The 19,553-nt window shown below is 47.6% G+C and overlaps 1 protein-coding gene across 1 annotated transcript in view; it reads right to left on the reverse strand.

Moving 5' to 3' along the window:
- LOC120316314 (disintegrin and metalloproteinase domain-containing protein 33-like) overlaps window positions 1-19,553 on the reverse strand; it is a 62,995-nt gene that overhangs the window by 39,497 nt on the left and 3,945 nt on the right. Inside the window, exons 2-3 of the mRNA XM_039361758.1 lie at window positions 13,780-13,862; window positions 3,712-3,788 (exon numbers count right to left, since the gene is read on the reverse strand). Of these exons, the coding sequence (XP_039217692.1) occupies window positions 3,712-3,788; window positions 13,780-13,862 (160 nt within the window). The remainder of the gene's footprint in view (window positions 1-3,711; window positions 3,789-13,779; window positions 13,863-19,553) is intronic.

Genomic DNA, 19,553 nt, shown 5'->3' on the forward strand with positions numbered 1-19,553 from the left:
CCTCTGAGCTGGGTGGTTTCCTTGCAGACGTTTCATGACCCAGCTGGGGAACATCATCAGAGCTAGAAGGGAGTGGGGCTTGCAGAAAGGAGGAGGAGGAGGAGGAGAAGAAGGAGAAAGAGAAGAAGGAGAAGGAGGAGGAGAAGGAGAAGAAGGAGGAGGGGAAGGAGAAGGAGGAGAAGGAGGAGGAGGAGGAGGAGGAAGACTGTGGGGTCCTTGGTGCCCTCTGAGCTGGGTGGTTTCCTTGCAGACGTTTCATGACCCAGCTGGGGAACATCATCAGAGCTAGAAGGAAGTGGGGCTTGCAGAAAGGAGGAGGAGGACGATGACGACCACGATGAATGTGGGGTCCTTCCTTCTGCTAGTTTTTAAGTGAATCACCGCAGTTGATAAGTGGAGGTAACCCGGCCGCTAAGCGAATCCGGTGTCCCCTATTGACTTTGCGTGTCAGAAGGTCACCAAAGGGGACTGCGCGACCCCGGGGACGCTGCGACCGTCGTAAATAGGAACCACGTATCAAGCATCTGAGTGCAAATCGGGGGACCGCGGGGGGGGGGCGTTGCAACGGGACGCTAAACAGGAAGAAGCGTCACAAGCCTCCCTTTTCGGCGCCGTTGTAACTTCGGACGGTCACTAAACGAACAGTCGTAAGTCTCCGACTGCCCGATTTCCTTGTTTTTCTGTCGCTGCTTCTGTTGCCGAGAGGACTCTGGCTGCGCACAAGTCCGCCCCCCCCCCTTTCCAAACAGGCTTGGCATTCTGTCAAGGAGCAGCCCCCCCCCCTCTTATCCAGGGAGGTCTCTTCCCAGACAGCAGAAGAAGAAGCCCCCCCCCTTGTTCCCCCCCCCCAGTGATCTCAGGCTGAATCACATCTGAGCCTTTCCTCTCCCGTCTGCCTGGTGTCTCTCAACAGCTCGGGACAGGCCCCCAAGTCAGCTCATCCCCTGACAAATCGCTTCCTGATGTTGGACTGGACAATAAAAAGCAAAGCAGCAGACAGGGAGATTAATCAGAAGCAGAGAGGGAGGAGGGAGAAAGAAGGAGGAAGAGAGAGAGAGAGAGAGAAAGAGGGGGAGAGAGAGAGGCAGAAAGAGAGAGAAAGAGATAAGGAGGGACAAAGATAGAGAGAAAGAGGGAGGGAAAGAGGAAGAGAGAGAGAGAGAGAGAGAAAGAGGGGGGGAGAGAGAGGCAGAAAGAGAGGCAGAAAGAGAGAGAAAGAGATAGGGAGGGACAAAGATAGAGAGAGAAAGAGGGAGGGGAAGAAAAAGAGGGAGAGAAAGAGAAGAGAAAAAGAGAGACAGAAAGACAAAGAAAAAGATAGGGAGGGACAGAGATAGAGGGAAAGAGAAAGGGAGAGAGGGAGAGAGAGGCAGAAAGAGAGAAAGGGAGGGAAAGAAGGAGAGAGAGAGAGGCAGAAAGAGAAAGAGATAGGAAAGTACAAAGATAGAGAGAGAAAGAGGGAGGGAAAGAGAAAGAGGAAGAGAAGAGAAAAAGAGAGAAAGACAAAGAGAAAGACAGGGAGGGACAGAGATAGAGAGAGGGAAAGAGAAAGGGGGAGAGGGAGAGAGAGGCAGAGAGAGAGAGAGAAAAGGTGGGAAAGAGAAAGGGGGAGAGAGAGAGAGGCAGAAAGAGAAAGAGATAGGAAAGGACAAAGAGAGAGAAAGATGGAGGGAAAGAGAAAGAGGAAGAGAAAGAGAAGAGAAAAAGAGAGACAGAAAGACAAAGAGAAAGATAGGGAGGGACAGAGATAGAGGGAAAGAGAAAGGGAGAGAGGGAGAGAGAGGCAGAAAGAGAGAAAGGGAGGGAAAGAGAAAGGGAGAGAGAGAGAGGCAGAAAGAGAAAGAGATAGGAAAGGACAAAGAGAGAGAAAGATGGAGGGAAAGAGAAAGAGGAAGAGGAAGAGAAAGAGAAGAGAAAAAGAGAGACAGAAAGACAAAGAGAAAGATAGGGAGGGAGAGATAGAGAGAGGGAAAGAGAAAGGGGGAGAGGGAGAGAGAGGCAGAAAGAGAGAAAGAGAGAAAGGGAGGGAAAGAGAAAGGGGGAGAGACAGAGGCAGAAAGAGAGAAAGAGACAGGGAGGGACAAAGACAGAGAGAAAGAGGGAAGGAAGAGAAAGAGGGAGAGAAAGAGAAGAGAAAAAGAGAGACAGAAAGACAGAAAGATACGGAGGGACAGAGATAGAGAGAGGGAAAGAGAAAGGGGGAGAGGGAGAGAGAGGCAGAAAGAGAGAGCGAGATAAAGGGAGGGAGAAAGATAGAGAAAGAGAGAGGGAAAGAGAAAGAGGGAAAGAAAGAGAAGAGAAAAAGAGAGGGGGGGAAGATAGAAGGAGGGAGGGAGGGAGGAAGGAGGGAGAATGAAAGAAAGAGAAAAGGATAAGACAGAAAGAAAGAGAGAAAAAGAGAAAGACAAAAAGAGACAGAGAGAAAGAGAGAAAGAAAAAGCGAGAAAGACAGAGACAGAGAGCGAGAGAGAGAAAGAAAGAGAGAAAAAGACAGAAAGATGGATGGACTTCAATTTCCAGAATTCCCTAAATAGGATGTTTTAAAGTGTTTGGACTTTAATTCCCAGAATTCCACAGCTAGGAATCTTTACGATATGCAGACTTCAACTCCCAGAATTCCCCAGCCAGCAATCTTTTAAGATGGGTGGACTTCAACTCCCAGAATTCCCCAGCCAGACTGAATTCATGAGTTGAAGTCCAGACATCTTAAATTAGCCAAGGTTAAAAAAACAAAACAAAAAAATAACTTTCTTTGGCAAGGATCTTCAAACTTGGCCCTTGCATGACTTGTGGACTTCAACTCCCAGAATTCCTCAGCCAGGCACGCTGGCTGAGGAATTCTGGGAGTTGAAGTCCATTCCTCTTAAAGTCTATATCGGGGGCTGGCTGAGGAATTCTGGGAGTTGAAGTCCACAAGTCATCAAAGGGCCAAGTTTGAAGACCCCCGCTCTGTGGGAAGGATGTCAGCTTTTTTAGCAATGTGGGTGACTTCCAAAGAAGAGGGGAAAATATCCGTTCCCAGAATCCCCCAGCCAGCCTGCTCTTCGGCCTCTCTTTCCCACCAACTCTGTTTCTTTGGGTGGATCGTGCACGGAAGAGGAGCTAAACGGTTGATTTTAGAGGTTTCTGCACAACTGAGGGGAGTTCGCTGGATCCGTCGCAGGATTGGGCGTTAATTTGGGGGTCAGTCCATTGCTTTTCACAGACATATATTTATATTTGGTCTGCCCAGATGTTATTGCAAGCTAAACCAATTTCCTTTCCTCGCTGGCAAACAAACCGCAGCCTTCTCGGAAAGCTGCCCCCAAGTTGCTCTGCCTTCCACCCCCCCAAACTCCTATCTAGGGAAAGAGAATAACCCACATTCCAGCTTTGTCAAAACAAGCCATGGGTGGGCGTGGGGTGGTTTGATATATATATATATTTCTTTTTAAGGGGAAAAAAATAGAACAAAAGGTTGGGTTTGATTCTTTCCCAGAACCTGGGATGTAAATGGGAGCAAAAGGGTGGGGCCACCCAGGATAGAGAAGAACCTCCACAATCAAGCGCAGTCAACCTCGGGACGGCTGCAACTCCGGGCCCAGCCTTGAACGATCGATTCAAATTAATTAGGTTCTTCATGTAAATCCATCGATCAATAAACAATTTAAAATTGAACTTGTGCAATTCAACAACAAACAACATCTGACAGATGCTCACAAGCGCACTTACTGGTTTCTTTCCAGGACCAGAACAAGTTGCTTGCCCTCCACTGTCACTGCTACCTCTCCATGATCAGGGGACGGAGCCTGCATTTTAAAAAGAGAGTGAGAGAAAAAAAGATTAAAATTGTAAGTACAGCTCTGCTGCTTGGCACAAAGAATAGAATAGAATAGAATAGAATAGAATAGAATAGAATAGAATAGAATAGAATAGAATAGAATAGAATAGAATAGAATAGAATAGAATAGAATATAGAATATAGAATATAGAATAGAATTAGAATAGAATATAGAATATAGAATAGAATTAGAATAGAATATAGAATATAGAATAGAATAGAATAGAATAGAATAGAATAGAATAGAATAGAATAGAATAGAATAGAATATGGAATGGAATATAGAAAATAGAATATAGAAAATAGAAAATAGAGTAGAGTAGAGTAGGGTTGGGTAGGGTAGAACAGAGTAGAGCAGAGTAGAACAGAACAGAACGGAATGGAACGGAGTGGAATGGAATGGAATGATAGAATAGAATAGAATAGAATAGAATAGAATAGAATAGAATAGAATAGAATAGAATAGAATAGAGTAGCGTAGAGTAGAGTAGAATAGAACAGTGGAGTAGAGTGGAGTAGAGTGGAATGGAATGATAAAATGAATGATATAGAGTAGAGTAGAGTAGAGTAGAGTAGAGTGTAGAACGGAGTGGAGTGGAGTGGAGTAGAGTAGAGTAGAGTAGAGTAGAGTAGAGAAGAGTATATAGTAGAACAGAGTAGAGTAGAACAGAGTAGGGTAGAGTGGAGTGGAGTAAAGTAGAGTGGAGTGGAAAGGAATGGAATGAAATGATGGAATGGAATGAATAGAATAGAATAGAATGGAACGGAACGGAACAGAATAGAATAGAATAGAATAGAATAGAATAGAATAGAATAACAGAGTTGGAAGGGACCTTGGAGGTCATCTAGTCCAACCCCCTGCTCAGGCAAGAAACCCTACACCATTTCGGACAAATGGCTGTCCAGTCCCTTCTTAAAAACTTCCAGTGTTGGAGCATTCACCGTTTCTGGAGGCAGGCTGTTCCACAGGTTAATTGTTCTCACTGTCAGGAAGTTTCTCCTTAGTTCTAGGTTGCTTCTCTCTTTGGTTAGTTTCCATCCGCTGCTTCTCGTCCTGCCTTCAGTAATGACTGACTCCAAAGCACAGCTAGTCCTCAACTTAGCAGCAGTTCATTTAGTGACCGTTCAAAGTTACAACATCCCTAAAAAGAGAGACGTACGACCCTTTTTCCTACTTACGACTGTTGCAGCATCCCCGTGGTCATGTGATATACGTTGGGATGCTCGGCAACTGGTTATGACGGTCGCAGCATCCCGGGGGGGAGGGGTCACGTTCTCCCGCTTTTTCCCCCTTCTGACGAGCAACTCAACGGGGGAGAGCCAGATCCACTTAACATCCGTGTTCCCAGCTGAACAGCTGCCCTGATTTACATAACGACGGTGGCGAGCAAAGTCGTAAAAGGGGGCAAAATTTCACTTAGCAAGTGTCTCACCTAGTGACAAAAACGTGGTCGTATCCCCAGGACTAACCTGCACCCAGCTTTTTGCTAGAGGCATTTTCTCAATTTGCAAACCGAGCAGAGACAGATCTCTGGAAAATGGCATTTTTAAAAAAGAAGGTAAGGATGATTTTATTGGCAACGGAATGGAATGAATAAGGAATAAGGAATAGAATAGAATAGAATAGAATAGAACAGAACAGAACAGAACAGAACAGAACAGAATAGAATAGGAAAATGGCAGATTCCCAGATTCCGCAAAGGAAGACTTGTGACGCGCGGTTTAATTTGGAGGAAGAAAACAACCGGTGTTTACGAATGCTACTTGATGTTCACAATGTTCCTGGATGCAGAGAGCATCCCTGAGCACCACCAACGAGCAGTCAGAAGCCACGACGACAACTCCTTAATTGCACAAACCGTGGAGAGGCTTCACCATAGTTTCAACTTGGAAGCTGTGAGCATCCCAGACGAAGCCAAGTTCCCAAAACACGGCTAGAGAATTCCTAGAAGCTTGGCAGTCAGACAAGTTGGCTGTCAACGGGCGTGTAGAGATCAACAACGTTTACACACCATTCAAGGGAGACAATCAAACGGCTGGAAAGGAAACAAAAAGGACCGAAACATTTTCTTGCCAGCAAATCAGCGCCCAGATAAGCAGAGAGGAACACCCAAATTAACACGAGATCAACAGTCAAGAAGTAAAGAAAACTCCAATCAAGCAACTACCGACTCGGATAAACGATCGGACATAAAGAACAGCCTAATAAAATAACCACCAAAGAACATTCATGCTAACAAGGACACAGCAGCTGATTGCGTACAAACAGAGAGAAAAAAACCCCTCCCTTCTAGCAGTCATGAAACATCTGCTAGAAAAAATCAAGGACCCCACAGTCCTCCTCCTCCTCCTCCTCTTCCTCCTCCTCCTCTTCCTCCTCCACCTCCCGTCTAGATGTTAGCTAGTTGGATCATGAAACATCTGCAAGAAAACCACCCAGCTCAGAAAGCACCAAGGACCCCCCAGTCCTCCTCCTCCTCCTCCTCTCCTCCTCCTCCTCCTCCTCCTCCTCCTCCTCCTCCTCTCCCTTCTAACACTGATGATGTTACCTAGCTGGGTCATGAAATGTCTGCAAGAAAACTACCAAACTCAGAGAACACCAAGGGACCCCACAGTCCTCCTCCTCTCCCTTTCCCTTCCCCTCTTCCTCCTCCTCCTCCTCCTCCTTCTCCTCTTCCTTCTCTTCCTCCTCCTCCTCCTTCTCCTCCTCCTCCCACTGAACACATTACCTACTAGGGTAATGAAACATCTGCAAGAAAACCACCAAAGTCCAAGAACCCCAGGACCCCACAGTCTTTCCTCCTCCTCCTCCTCCTCCTCCTCCTCCTCCTCCTCCTCCTCCTCCTCCTCCTCCTCCTCCTCCTCCTCCTCCTCCCTTCTAGATGATGCTACCTAGTTGGATCATGAAACGTCTGCAAGAAAAACACCCAGCTCAGAGGGCATCCAGGTTCCCCCATAGAAAGAAGGTTTTCTCCTGCCATACAGACTGAGTGAAGAGACTCCGAAGATGCTCATCCACCGCCACCCTCTCCCTCCCACAGAAGCTGCAAACAGCCTTTGCGATGTAAATTCCGTGCTCAATTGCGGTCGTACGTCGAGAACCACCTGTCCTGTCACAATGCCTCCCGTCTAACGCACCTCAAAATAGCCCATCCCACAATGTAGCCCAAATGGATTATTGCGTTAACCCAGGGCAGAGGTAGGCCACCTTGGCTCTTTTATGACTCGTGGACTTCAACTCCCAGAATTCCTGAGCCAGCCTGGCTCAGCTTGGAAGCCTCTCCCTTTCCCCTCAGCATGGCTGGCTCAGGAATTCTGGGAGTTGAAGTCCACGAGTCATAAAAGAGCCAAGGTTGCCTACCTCTGGCCTAGGCTGCTTTATGACTCGTGGACTTCAACTCCCAGAATTCCTGAGCCAGCATGGGGAACTGCGGCCTCTATGATTTGTGGACTTCAACTCCCAGAATTCCTGAGCCAGCCATGTTGAGGGGACAGGGAGAGGTTTCCAAGCTGAGCCATGCTGGCTGAGGAATTCTGGGAGTTGAAGTCTACCAGTCATAAAAGAGCCAAGGTTGCCTACCCCTGACCCAGGGTTTAAATTGGAGCTCCTCCAATTTTCTGGTGGTTTTGGCCCAGAGAGAAAGGGAGGAGCAGGGAAATGTACATGTGAATGTGTGCGCGCACACACACACATACCAGCATGCATGCACAAAAGGGGCGCATGCACAACGGTGGCACCGGTGAAGGCACTAGCCCCCCCAAGCCTGCGCAAACATGCCACTAGCACCTGCACGGCAGCGCTAGTGCCAGCTATTCTCACGGCCTGGTGGCCAACAGGCCACAGACCGGTACCGGGCCACGGCCCACAAGTTGGGGACCTCTGCCCTAAATGGCCGACAAGGAACAATGCTGGGTTTGCCAGTGCTGTGACACCACAAAATAACCCCCCGCCCCACAAAAGGTCACACAAAGCCAGCAGTCGGAGCAACTTGGTTTTCGCATTCCCTTGGCTGCCCAAAGACATTTTTCCAAATTTCCCCAGCGAATGCGGGTTTCTTTCGCGCAACGACACACATCTTAGCCAAGAGAACTTTCCAACGGACAATACAAAGAAGGCAAACATTCCGGAGAAATGCACGGCAACGGCACTCCTCCTTCGCTCTGCTTTCCCAGGGGCTGCCTTGGTCAGCTGAACAAAGGAGAAAAATGTGGTGTGACCTTTCGTGGCGTCTCCAAGCCAGATTGGAGAACATAAAATAAAAATAAAAATAAAATAAATAATAAAATGAAAATAAAAAATAAATAAAGATAAAATGAAAACTAAACTAAACTAAACTAAATAAAACAGAACAGACTAAAAATAATGAAATAAAAGATAAAATAAATGAAAATAATAATAAATAATGAAATAAAAAATAAAACAAATAATAAAATAATAAAATAAAAATAAATAACAAAATGAAAACTAAACTAAAATAAAATAAAAATAAATGATAAAATGAAAGCTAAAATGAAACAAAAAATAAAAATATAATATAAAATAAAATAATATAAAAGAAAAATAAAATAAAAATAAGACAAATAAATAATAAAATAAAAATAAATAAGATAAAATGAAAACTAAACTAAAATAAAATAAATAAAACAGAACAGACTAAAAATAATGAAATAAAAGATAAAATAAAATAATAATAAAAAAATAAAATAAATAATAAATAAAATAAAAATAAATAACAAAATGAAAACTAAACTAAATGATAAAATGAAAGCTAAAATGAAACAAAAAATAAAAATAAAATATAAAATAATAACATAAAATAAAAATAAAATAAATAATAAAATAAAATAAAAATAAATAAGATAAAATGAAAAGTAAAATAAAATAAATAAAATAGAATAGAATAAAAATAATAAAATAAAAGATAAAATAAAATAATAAAAAATAAAATAAATAATAAAATAAATTAAAATAATAAATTAAAATATGAAATAAAATAAAATCCAACTCTGCAAAATATTGCCTGGATGGCCTGTGGATGCCTGAAGCTGGAGTCTAAGATTGGAAACAGCCAAAAAAAAAAAAAAAAAAAAGCCTCGGAGCAACTTAAATAAACTCTGCAGGAGGCTGCGGCAGCTGGAAACTCGCACCCAGGCCCCTTTAGCACAAATTGTTTGTTTTTGGTTCAATTTGGCCTTTCTTGGGTTACTGCTGACTTCCTCCTGGCGACTGTGAGGTTTGCAGCTCCCAAGAATCCCTCCCAGATTCCCAGAAGCGAGGCGGGAACGGAGCAGAGCCCGGCAGCCCCTGCAGCCTTAAAAGGAGGGAAGGGCCGTTTTCTCTCGACCCCGGAGTCCTCTACAAACAGCTGGTCATTTTCCCCCTCGTCACCCACCCCAATTCCACGGTCCACCCCACCCTATAGATCAGGGGGTTTTAGGCAACTTTAAGATGGATGGACGTGATTTCCCAGAATTCCCCAGGCTAGCACAAGGACTTGAAGGCTAAACATACTGGCCGGGGAATTCTGGGAGTTGAAGTCAATACACACTGGCCAGGGAATTCTGGGAGTTGAAGTCCCCACACACCTACATACTGTGCAAAAGAGACAAATGGCAAGTCAAAAAGGGAACCAAACGACCAAAAAACACCTCCCCATCAGCAATCAACCCCCAGATGAGGCCGTGCCCGTCATAAATACGAGTCAGTGGCCCAGCGGCTGGATTTTGATCCCGTGACCCCGTGACCCACAGGGGAGACTGCAACGGTTGGGTGAAAAACGGTCCTAAGTCTCTTCTTTCCCCAAAGCGACCTTGTGACTTTGAATGGTCACTCAAGGAACGGTCGTAAAGTGAGGACTGCCCGGACTCCGGACAGGAGGTGGTCCGGCCAAGAGGAAGCGAGCCGGAGCTGGTCCCTTTGCAAAGACCCAACATCCAGGGAATTTTGTCCCTGGCTTCCAGGGCTACGGGCATCTGTGTTGGCACCCAGATCCGGCAGGACAGGCTCCAGATTGCTGGCTGCCAGCTTCGCCCTGCTCGGCCTCCGAGGCCGGGCTGCGGCAGCCCCACTTGGCAGCCGTGGAAGAGGTCGAGCGTGGGGCAGGCTGGCCAAGCCGCTCCTCCCAGCCCCAGCCCGAAGGAGGAATGCCCGGCATGGGGTGGAGGTGCCAAGCGCAAAATAAAGCCACGTTCCCTGCTACCCGCTCTCGGCAGCCTAAATATAGACGCTGAAACAGCACACAGCTGGCTGGATGGACCTGGCGGGCAGCGTCTCTCTGCTCTGGGAGGCAGTCAGAGCACTACACAACTGGAAGGAGAGCAACAACTTTTGTGGCTGTTCTGGGTGCATCAGAGAGAGAGGGGGGGGGAGAAAGAGGGGGGGGGGAGAGAAAGCAGGTGGGAAAGAGAGAGAGAAAGAGAACCAGACAGAGAGAGAAAGAAAGTGAGTGAGTGAGAGAGAGAGAGAGAGAGAGAGAGAGAGAGAGAGAGAGAGAAAGGAAAGAGAAAGGGGGAAAGAGAGAGACAGAACAAAAGAGAGAAAGAACGAGACAGAGAGAAAGAGAACGAAACAGAGAAATAAAAGAGAGAGACAAAAAGAAAGAGAAAGAAAAAAGAAAAAGGAGAGAGAAAGAGAGGGGGAAGAGAAAGAGAGAAAGAGAACCAGACACAGAGAGAAAGAAAGTGAGAGAGGAGAGAGAGAAGGGGGGGAAGAGAAAGGTGGAAAGAGAGACAGAACAAAAGAGAGAGAAAGAGAACGACAGAGAAATAAAAGAGAGACAAAAAAAGAGAACGAAAGAGAAAGAAAAAAGAAAAAGAATAAGAGAGAAAGAGAGGGGGAAGAGAGAGAATGAGAAACAGAAACAGAGAGAGAGAGAAAGGAGGGAGAGAGGAAGAGAGACAGAAAGAGAGAGGGAGAAGAGAAAGAAAGAGAAGAGGGGAAGAGAAAAGGGAGAGAGAAAGAAAGAGAGAAAGAAGAGAGAAAAAAGAGAGAGGAAGGAAGGAAGGAAGGAAGGAAGGAAGGAAGGAAGGAAGGAAGGAAGGAAGGAAGGAAGGAAGGAAGGAAAAGAGGGACAAAGAACGAGAGAGAATTTCATTCCAGACTAAAATTGGTCCAAGGGGATAGGAGCAGAGTCAACAGTTCAAAAGGGGAACAAGGAAGATTTTGGACAACAGTTCACACACACACACACACACACACACACACACACACACACCTCTTTTAGAGGCTTACACGTCTTTCAGATGCTCCTTATCTTCATCTCCACCCTGCGCGCAATTATAACACGCTCCCCCAACACCCCAGCCCTGAGTCTGCAGGCCGCAAACTCACTGGACAACGGCCTTGCTTAGCGACGGAAACGTGACACTGCGCTGCGGCTGTAAGTCAAGGACGGCCTGGCCAGGAAGAGCGTCTGGGCTCCTCACACACTGGCAAGGAACACAGTAGCCGCTTTTCCAAAAAAGACATTTTAATCGCGAAGAGCTTTCGACGCTAGAGGCCTCTCCACTCTCCTGCAGCTGGAAAACAGCTGTTTGCAGGGCCAGCTCAGAAGACTTAAGGCGAACAAAGGGGTCTCTATCAAGGGAAGACCCCCCCCAACCCCAGCCAAACAGCTGAAATCACATACCCCTACTCAACACTCATCTCTTCCCCGCTGGAGTCAAAACTCCTCCGAAAATTGAACGGCTTCTGTATCTATAAAGGTGGTCCTCAACTTACGACCAAATTTTCCTGTGTTAAGTGAGATGTCGGTTCGGTGGATTTGGCCCCAATTGACCCCCTTCCTTGCCGCAGTTTGCTAAGTGAAGTTGGTAATCATGGTTGTTAAATGAATCCAGTTTCCCCCCCCCCTTTCTCTTTGCTTGTCGCCAAAGGGGATCGCGTGATCCTGGAGACGCAGCGACCGTCGTAAATAGGAGTCCGTGGCCAAGCGTCTGAATTTTGGTCCCGGGACCCCGGGGATGCTGCAACGGTCGTGAGGGTGAAAAAACGGTCCTAAGTCCCTTTTTTCAGGGCCATTTTAACTTTGAATGGACACTAAGGGAAACCGTCGTAAGTCAAGGACTACCTGTGGTTTTTTTTTCCCCCTTTTCCTTTTTTTGGGAGAGAATTCGAATCGTCCTCGGTCCGTGAAGACTTCTAATCTTCTTGGGGTCTTCTTACCTAGATCTGGAGAACTTGTGTCCGTCACTAAAGCGGGTCTCAGGAGCTTGTTTCAGGGGTCTTCGAACTTAGCCCTTTGATGACTTGTGGACTTCAACTCCCAGAATTCCACAGCCAAGCACGCTGGCTGAGGAATTCTAGGAGTTGAAGTCCACTCCCCTTAAAGCAGTGGTTCTCAACCTTTTTAATGCCGTGACCCCCAACTGGTCGTAAGTCGAGGACTACTCAATCGGTCGTAAGTCGAGGACTACTCAACTGGTGCAGCACCGTTTGCAGAATGGGACTTTTGGCGGGCTCAGCAGGGCAGAGACAGCCTGGACAATTCCTATTGGCTTTTGAAAGCCAATAGAATTAGACTCTATTCAAGAGAATCTCTTCTATTGGCTTTCAAAAGCCAATAGAATAAAAGGGAGTAGCACAGCCAAGGAAAAGGGGGAAAAAATGGCGGACTGCATTGTTTGGCGACCCCCGTGAAATGGTCGTTTGACCCCAAATGGGGTCCCGACCCACAGGTTGAGAACCGCTGCCTTAAAGTCTATATCAGGGGTCTTCAAACTTGGCCCTTTGATGACTTGTGGATTTCAACTCCCAGAATTCCTCAGCCAGCCTCCATTTTGTTTGTTAGATTTAAGACACAAGTCTTCAAACTTGGCCCTTTGATGATTTGTGGACTTCAACTCCCAGAATTCCTCAGCCGGGCATGCTGGCTGAGGAATTCTGGGAGTTGAAGTCCACAAGTCATCAAAGGGCCAAGTTTGAAGACCCCTGTGCTATTTGGTCGCCAACCCTGGTCAAACTCTGTCTGGGATGAGAAACTAAGCAGGGTCAGACCTACAGACAGTCCTCGTTTTACGGCCGTAACTCAGCCCCAAATTTCTGCCGCTAAGTGAAACATTGGTTGAGTGACTTTTGTCCCGTTTTACGAACTTTCCTGCCACGGTTGTTAAGTGAATCACTGCAGAGGTTAAGTCAGTAACAACGGTTGTTAAGTGGACTTTGCTCGCAAAAGGGGATCGCACGACTCCGGGCCACTGCAACCGTCAAAAATACGAGTCAGTTGCCACGTTTGTGAATCTCGGTCACGTGGATGCTGGAAAGGTCCTAAGGCAGTGGTTCTCAACCTGTGGGTCGGGACCCCATTTGGGGTCGAACGACCATTTCACGGGGGTCGTCAAACAATGCAGTCTGCCATTTTTTCCCCTCTTTTCCTTAGCTGTGCTACTCCCTTTTATTCTATTGGCTTTTGAAAGCCAATAGAATAGACTCTCTTGAATAGAGTCTAATTCTATTGGCTTTCAAAAGCCAATAGGAATTGTCTAGGCTGTCTCTGCCCTGGGTGAGCCCGCCAAAAGTCCCATTCTGCAAACGGTGCTGCACCAGTGGAGTAGTCCTCGATTTACGACCAGTTGAGTAGTCCTCGACTTACGACCGGTTGGGGGTCGCGGCATTAAAAAGGTTGAGAACCACTGTCCTAAGGCATAAAATGGGTCCTAAGTTACTTTTTTTTCAAAACTGGCCACTGTAACGTCAGTCACTAAATAAAAAGCAATAAGTGGAGGACTTCATTTTCCTGGGAAGGCAGAAAACCAGGGTTGAAACTGTAAAAGGAGGATGTTTTTGTGGGCCGTGAAGTCACTGGACCGTCCAGTTTGGTTCCAAGCAGACACAAAATTTAGATTTTTAAGCTGGCAGCTTAACGGGAAGGATGTTGGGGTTAGGGTTACAACTGGCCAAGATTAAATCAGGATCTAATCAAAGCCAGGCGAGCATCGATGGTCCGGGCCAATCTTTTTACCTTTTCTGCCCCCTCAATTGCTCGTCGGCTCCGTCGTCCGGAAATCCAGCGGGGAGTGACAAGTTCTCCTTGCGGTGGCAACTCTGAAAATGAACAACAAGAAGAGAAAAAAAAATTACAAAATGGAGGAACAGGAAATCGATGTGCGAATCATCCCCCCCCCAAAAAAAGAGAAGAGAAACAACCTAAAATAAAAATTCAATTTATTATTTGAAATATAAAACAATCTCTACCAAAAGCTGGGGTTTTTTTTTTCACACCAGCAATGGTCAACAGGACATCTACGGCAAAAAGACCCTTGGTCACACCCAAGTGATGTGGAATATCCCTGCTTCCCATAAGGATGATTCCCGTTAGGATAATTCCTATAAGGATGATTCCCATAAGGATAATTCCCATAAAGCAGTGGTTCTCAACCTTTTTAATGCCGCGACCCCCAATCGGTCGTAAGTCGAGGACTACTCAACCGGTCGTAAGTCGAGGACTACTCAACTGGTGCACCACCGTTTGCAGAATGGGACTTTTGGCAGGCTCAGCAGGGCAGAGACACCCTGGACAATTCCTATTGGCTTTTGAAAGCCAATAGAATTAGACTCTATTCAAGAGAGTCTATTCTATTGGCTTTCAAAAGCCAATAGAATAAAAGGGAGTAGCACAGCTAAGAAAAAGAGGGGAAAAAATGGCAGACTGCATTGTTTGGCGACCCGCGTGAAATGGTCATTCGACCCCAAATGGGGTCTTGACCCACAGGTTGAGAACCACTGCCATAAAGATAATTCCTGTTAGGATAATTCCCAAGCTGAGGGACCGAGCAAGTGGGTTGCGTTGTGGGATCAAAGCTGGATCGGCCTATTGTATGAACTCAGCTCTGACTAGGTTTTGCGGGTGTCCTGGGTTGATTTGACAGGTCAAGCTCAGCTACAGACCACAATGAGTGTATTGTGGGATCAAACCTGGGTCAGCCTGTCGTGTGAACCCAGCTCTAACTGGGAGTGGACTGCAGGGATGTCCTTGACAGGTTCAGCGGCTGCTGATCCTCAGAAGTTGCAGAGTGAGGAACAGAAGAAAAGAACGTTCCTGTTTGGTTGGGTTGGGACGCCACAGGGCCACCACCCTTCCTGCCGTTGTGGACAACATGGATGTGGGTGTTTGCAGCAGGCGGCAATCTTCAAAGATTAAACCAGATTGGGTGGCTTTCACCTTAGAGAGGAAACCAGAAACAAATCAAACAGAGAAGGTCACGTTGAGAAGACAAACCACCTCTCGGATGAAGGAGAACCACTTCCACCTTCTGAGGAACCTCTTCTGAGCTCTGAAGAATTGGGTGGCTTTTACTTTAGAGAGAAAACCAGAAGCAACTCGAACGGAGAAGGTCTCATTGAGAAGACAAACCACCTCTCGGATGAAGGAGAACCACTTCCACCTTCTGAGGAACCTCTTCTGAGGTTCTGGAAAATTGGGTGGCTTTCACCTTAGAGAAGAAACCAGAAGCAAATCAAACGGAGAAGGTCTTGTTGAGAAGACAAATCACCTCTCGGATGAAGAAGAACCACTTCCATCTTCTGAGGAACCTCTTCTAACCTTCTGGAGAATTGGTCTTTCTAGGCTCATGTTCTCGTGAGGGAGAGAGAGAGTTGATGGGGGCTGCTTTGCCCCGGACCTCTTTCTACCTTTGATGTTTTCCTGGTTCTCCCCTCTTCCCAGTTTCAGGAAGTGTCCCGGTCTTTCTTTAAAAGGGTGGGCTTCTCCAGAGCATGTGGCCAGCTCCATTTCCAAATGGCTGAGGGGAGACTGGACGATGGGGCATCATTTGTCCTGGTCGAGATGATGCCACTTGCTAAGCCACCCCAAATAAACCGAAGGTGATTTAGCACACATATGCAACACAAACTGTGCACTTGCATCTAGTGGTGAAGGCCCCAGGCTAGAAACTGGGAGACGGTGAGTTCTAGTCCTGCCTTATGCATAAAAACTGGCTGGGTGACTTTGGGCCGATCCCCAGGAGACGGTGAATTCTAGTCCTGCCTTAGGCATGAAAGCCAGGTAGGTGACTCTGGGCCCATCACCAGGAGACCGTGAGTTCTAGTTCCGCCATAGGCATGAAAGCCAGCTGGGTGACTTTGGGCCAATCACCAGGAGTCGGTGAGTTCTAGTCCCACTGTAAGCATGAAAGCTGGCTGGGTGACTTTGGGCCAATCACTGGGAGACGGTGAGTTCTAGTCCTGGCTTAGGAATGAAAGCCAGCTGGGTGATTTTGAGCCAGTCACCAGGAGACAATGAATTATAGTCCCGCCTTAAGCATGAAAACTGGCTGGATGACTTTGGGCCGATCCCCAGGAGACGGCGAGTTCTAGTCCTGCCTTAGGCATGAAAGCCAGCTGGGTGACTTTGGGCCAATCCCCAGGAGACGGTGAGTTCTAGTCCTGCCTTAGGCATAAAAATTGGCTGGGTGACTTTGGGCCCATCCCCAGGAGACGGTGAGTTTCTCTGGTTTCATGGAATAGTGAGACGTCCAGGAGGCTGCAGGGACCTCTGGACCTTCAAGGAATCTTCGGTCCACTCTGTCACCCAAGCAGTGCAACCACAGCCCGCCTCGGTTGCCCCAAGGTCCCCAATTTCTCTTCTCCTTCGAAAGGACACTTGAAACCAACTGTGGTCAGGCAAGGAGAAGCAGGAGGAGAAAACGAGAAGTGAGATGTTCCTCAAAGTTCCTGTCTCAGTTTTGGAAGGTCCCTTCTGGACTGGGTGGGTGGGGTGTTGGAAGGGGTCCTTGGTCACACCTGGCCGGACAAGAGCCCTGCTTGGCTCCCCAACAGGACTGGGGAGGGCTAGTCCAGACCTCTCCTCTCCCCAATGGTGGCCATTCTCCATGGACAAGGCCAGGAATAGGCAACCTTGGCAACTTTAAGACTTGTGGACTTCAACTCCCAGAATTCCTGAGCCAGCCATGCTGAGGGGAAAGGGAGAGGTTTCCAAGCTGAGCCAGGCTGGCTCAGAAATTCTGGGAATTGAAGTCCACCAGTCACAAAAGAGCCAAGGTTGCCCACCCCTGGCCTAGGCCCCTTCATGACTGGTGGACTTCAACTCCCAGAATTCCTGAGCCAGCATGGCTCAGCTTGGAAACCTCTCCCTTTCCGCTCAGCATGGCTGGCTCTGGAATTCTGGGAATTGAAGTCCACGAGTCATAAAAGAGCCAAGGTTGCCTACCCCTGGGCTAGGCCTTGGGGGCTTCCCCCACTCGTATCCCCCACTCTTTCCGAGGTTTTTGGCCAGCCCATGGCCTGCTTCTCTGCTCTTCTGGCTTGACTGGAAAGAGAATTCTTCCCAGAATTCCTGGCCGGAACGCAGCAGGGAATTCTGGGATTTCTCTTCCCAAATCCATCAAGGATGTGGTTTGGGAAAACAGGCATCAAACAATTGTTAAGTGCTGTTTGCTCATGTCCATTTTTCTTCTTTCCCTTCGTTCCATCTTTCTTTCCGTCTTTCTCCTTCCTTCCATCTCTCCCTCCCTTTCTACTTCCTTCTCTTCTTCTTTCCCTCTCTCCCTCCTTCATTCTTCTCTTCTTCTCCTTCCTTTCCTTCCCCTTCATCATTCCTCTTCCTCCTCCCTTTCTTTCTTCCTTCTTTCCTTTTTCGTCCCTCCCTCTTTCGCCTTCCTATTTTCCTCCTCTCCTTCTTCTTTCCTCCTCTCCTTCCTTCCTCCTTCCATCCCTTTCTCATTTCATTTTTCCCACTCTTAGTTCCTTCCTTTCTTCCTCCCTCCTTCTCCTTCCTCCTTCCCCCCTCCTTTCTTCCTTTCTCCTCTCCTCTCCTCCCTCCATCTTTCTCCTCTCTCTTCATCCTTCCTCCCTTTCTCCTTCCTCCCTTTCTCTTTCCCTCTCCTTCTTTGCCCCTCCTTCTTTCTTCCTTTCTCCTCTCCTCTCCTCCCTCCCTCCCTTTCTTCCTTCGTCCCTCCCTTTCTCCTTCCTTTCTTCCTCCTCTCCTTCCTTCCTCCTCCCATACTTTTCATTTCATTCTTCCTACTCTCCTCATAGTTCTTCTTTCTTCCTCCCTCCTTCCTTCCTCCCACCCTTTCTTCCTGCCTTCCTTCCTTCCTTTTTTTTTATTATGTGTTTTATTTTCTCTGCTCCTTGAGGGCGACAGATAAGTTCTTGGAGATGGTGTCATCTTTATAAATAACCGCTGCATTTCCCCATCGTTCAAAAGGGCTACGGTTTCCTGCAAAGGGGGCAGCTGGGATGAGAAAACTCAGCTATTTTGCTGTTCGTCCTCACCAGCCTCTTCTCGGCAACCGACACCCCCAGCGCACAACGTCCACCAAACCGAGAAGGCAACTTCTGCTGACTTGCTCCAAAACTTCACCTCGCTGCAAAGTTTTCATAAAGGGGGGGGGGGAGAAACCACTCACTAACAGGAAGCTTGAAAAAGAGGGAAAAAAAACAGCCTTTCCTGCTTGATCTCCGTCTTGAGGTTCTTCTTTTTCCGCAACGTGATTAAATCTCAAAAAGGCAGAGGGTGTCTTTGCGAGTCAGCGCCTTCTCCCGCCCAGCACGTTTAGAAGACAACAGAGCTGGAAGGGACCTGGGAGATCATCTAGTCCAGGGCTTTTCAACCAGTGGTACGGATACCACCTTTGGTACATTGGCACCTGGCAGGTGGTACGCAACCATCCTAGAAAAGGGGTAGCAGGGAGGGGAATGAGCTGAACCGGTGGCAGCACCACACAAGCCTGAGCGAGAGACGGCTGGAGCTGCAGGGCTGTCAGGGCTCAGCAGAAGCCCCAGGATCAGTGCCGCTTTCCAGCTGATCGGCGCTTCTTCGGGGCTGTCAGGGCTCAGCAGAAGCGCCAGGATCAGCGCCAGGCTCCAGCTGGACCTCAGCGCTGATCCTGGGGCTTCTGCTGAGCCCAGAAGAAGCGCCGATCAGCTGGAATGTTGCAGCCTCTCCAGGGTCTTGTGATTTACATTCAGCTGCTTGGCCACTGATTCATATTTATGACGGTCACAGCGTCCCAGGGTCATGTGAAGGGACCAAAACCTGCTGCAACCACCCAGCCGACGGGGGGGGGGGGAATAAAAACCAAACACCCCCCACCCCACCCCTGCTACCAATCCCCAACAGAAATGCTCACAACAATGAAAACCTCGGACAGGAGGAAGAGCGCAGCCAGGCAGGCAGGCAGGTGTCTTGCTCGGCTGTGGCTTAGGGGGCCCTTTTTTCAGTGCCATTGTAACTTTGAACAAGTCACTAAGCGAACTGTTGTAAGTCGAGGACTACCTGTACTTTATCACTTTTTTCCTTTTTTTTTTGGTCATCAAGTTTTTGACACCTTGCTAGGCGACTGGTGGTCCTCGGATGTTGCCCTATCCTAAAAGTGGGATAATGGGTGAAAAGGTTGAAAAGCTCTGTTCTAGTCCAACCCCCTTGCTCACGCAGGAGACCCTCTGCCATTTTAGATAACTGGCTGCCCAGTCTCTTCTTGAAAACCTCCAGTGATTAGGGAGGGAGGGTGGGAGGAAAAAAGAATAGCAGAATAATAGAATAAGAGAGTTGGAAGGGACCTTGGAGGTCATCTAGTCCAACCCCCTGCTCAGGCAGGAAACCCTGTACCATTTCAGATAACTGGCTGTCCAGTCTCTTCTTAAAAACCTCCGATGATCTCTGCAGAGACTGCAGCTGCCCTCTGCCCATGCTCTGAAGCACTCCGGAAAGCTTCGCCCCTCCCTAAGGAAAAACAAGGCCCGCAGACTGCGCACGCAGGCAGTCCTCGACTT

This window comes from Crotalus tigris, unplaced genomic scaffold, assembly GCF_016545835.1.
Source record: "Crotalus tigris isolate CLP2741 ecotype Arizona unplaced genomic scaffold, ASM1654583v1 scf7180000019356.616467, whole genome shotgun sequence".
Taxonomy (NCBI): domain Eukaryota; kingdom Metazoa; phylum Chordata; class Lepidosauria; order Squamata; family Viperidae; genus Crotalus; species Crotalus tigris.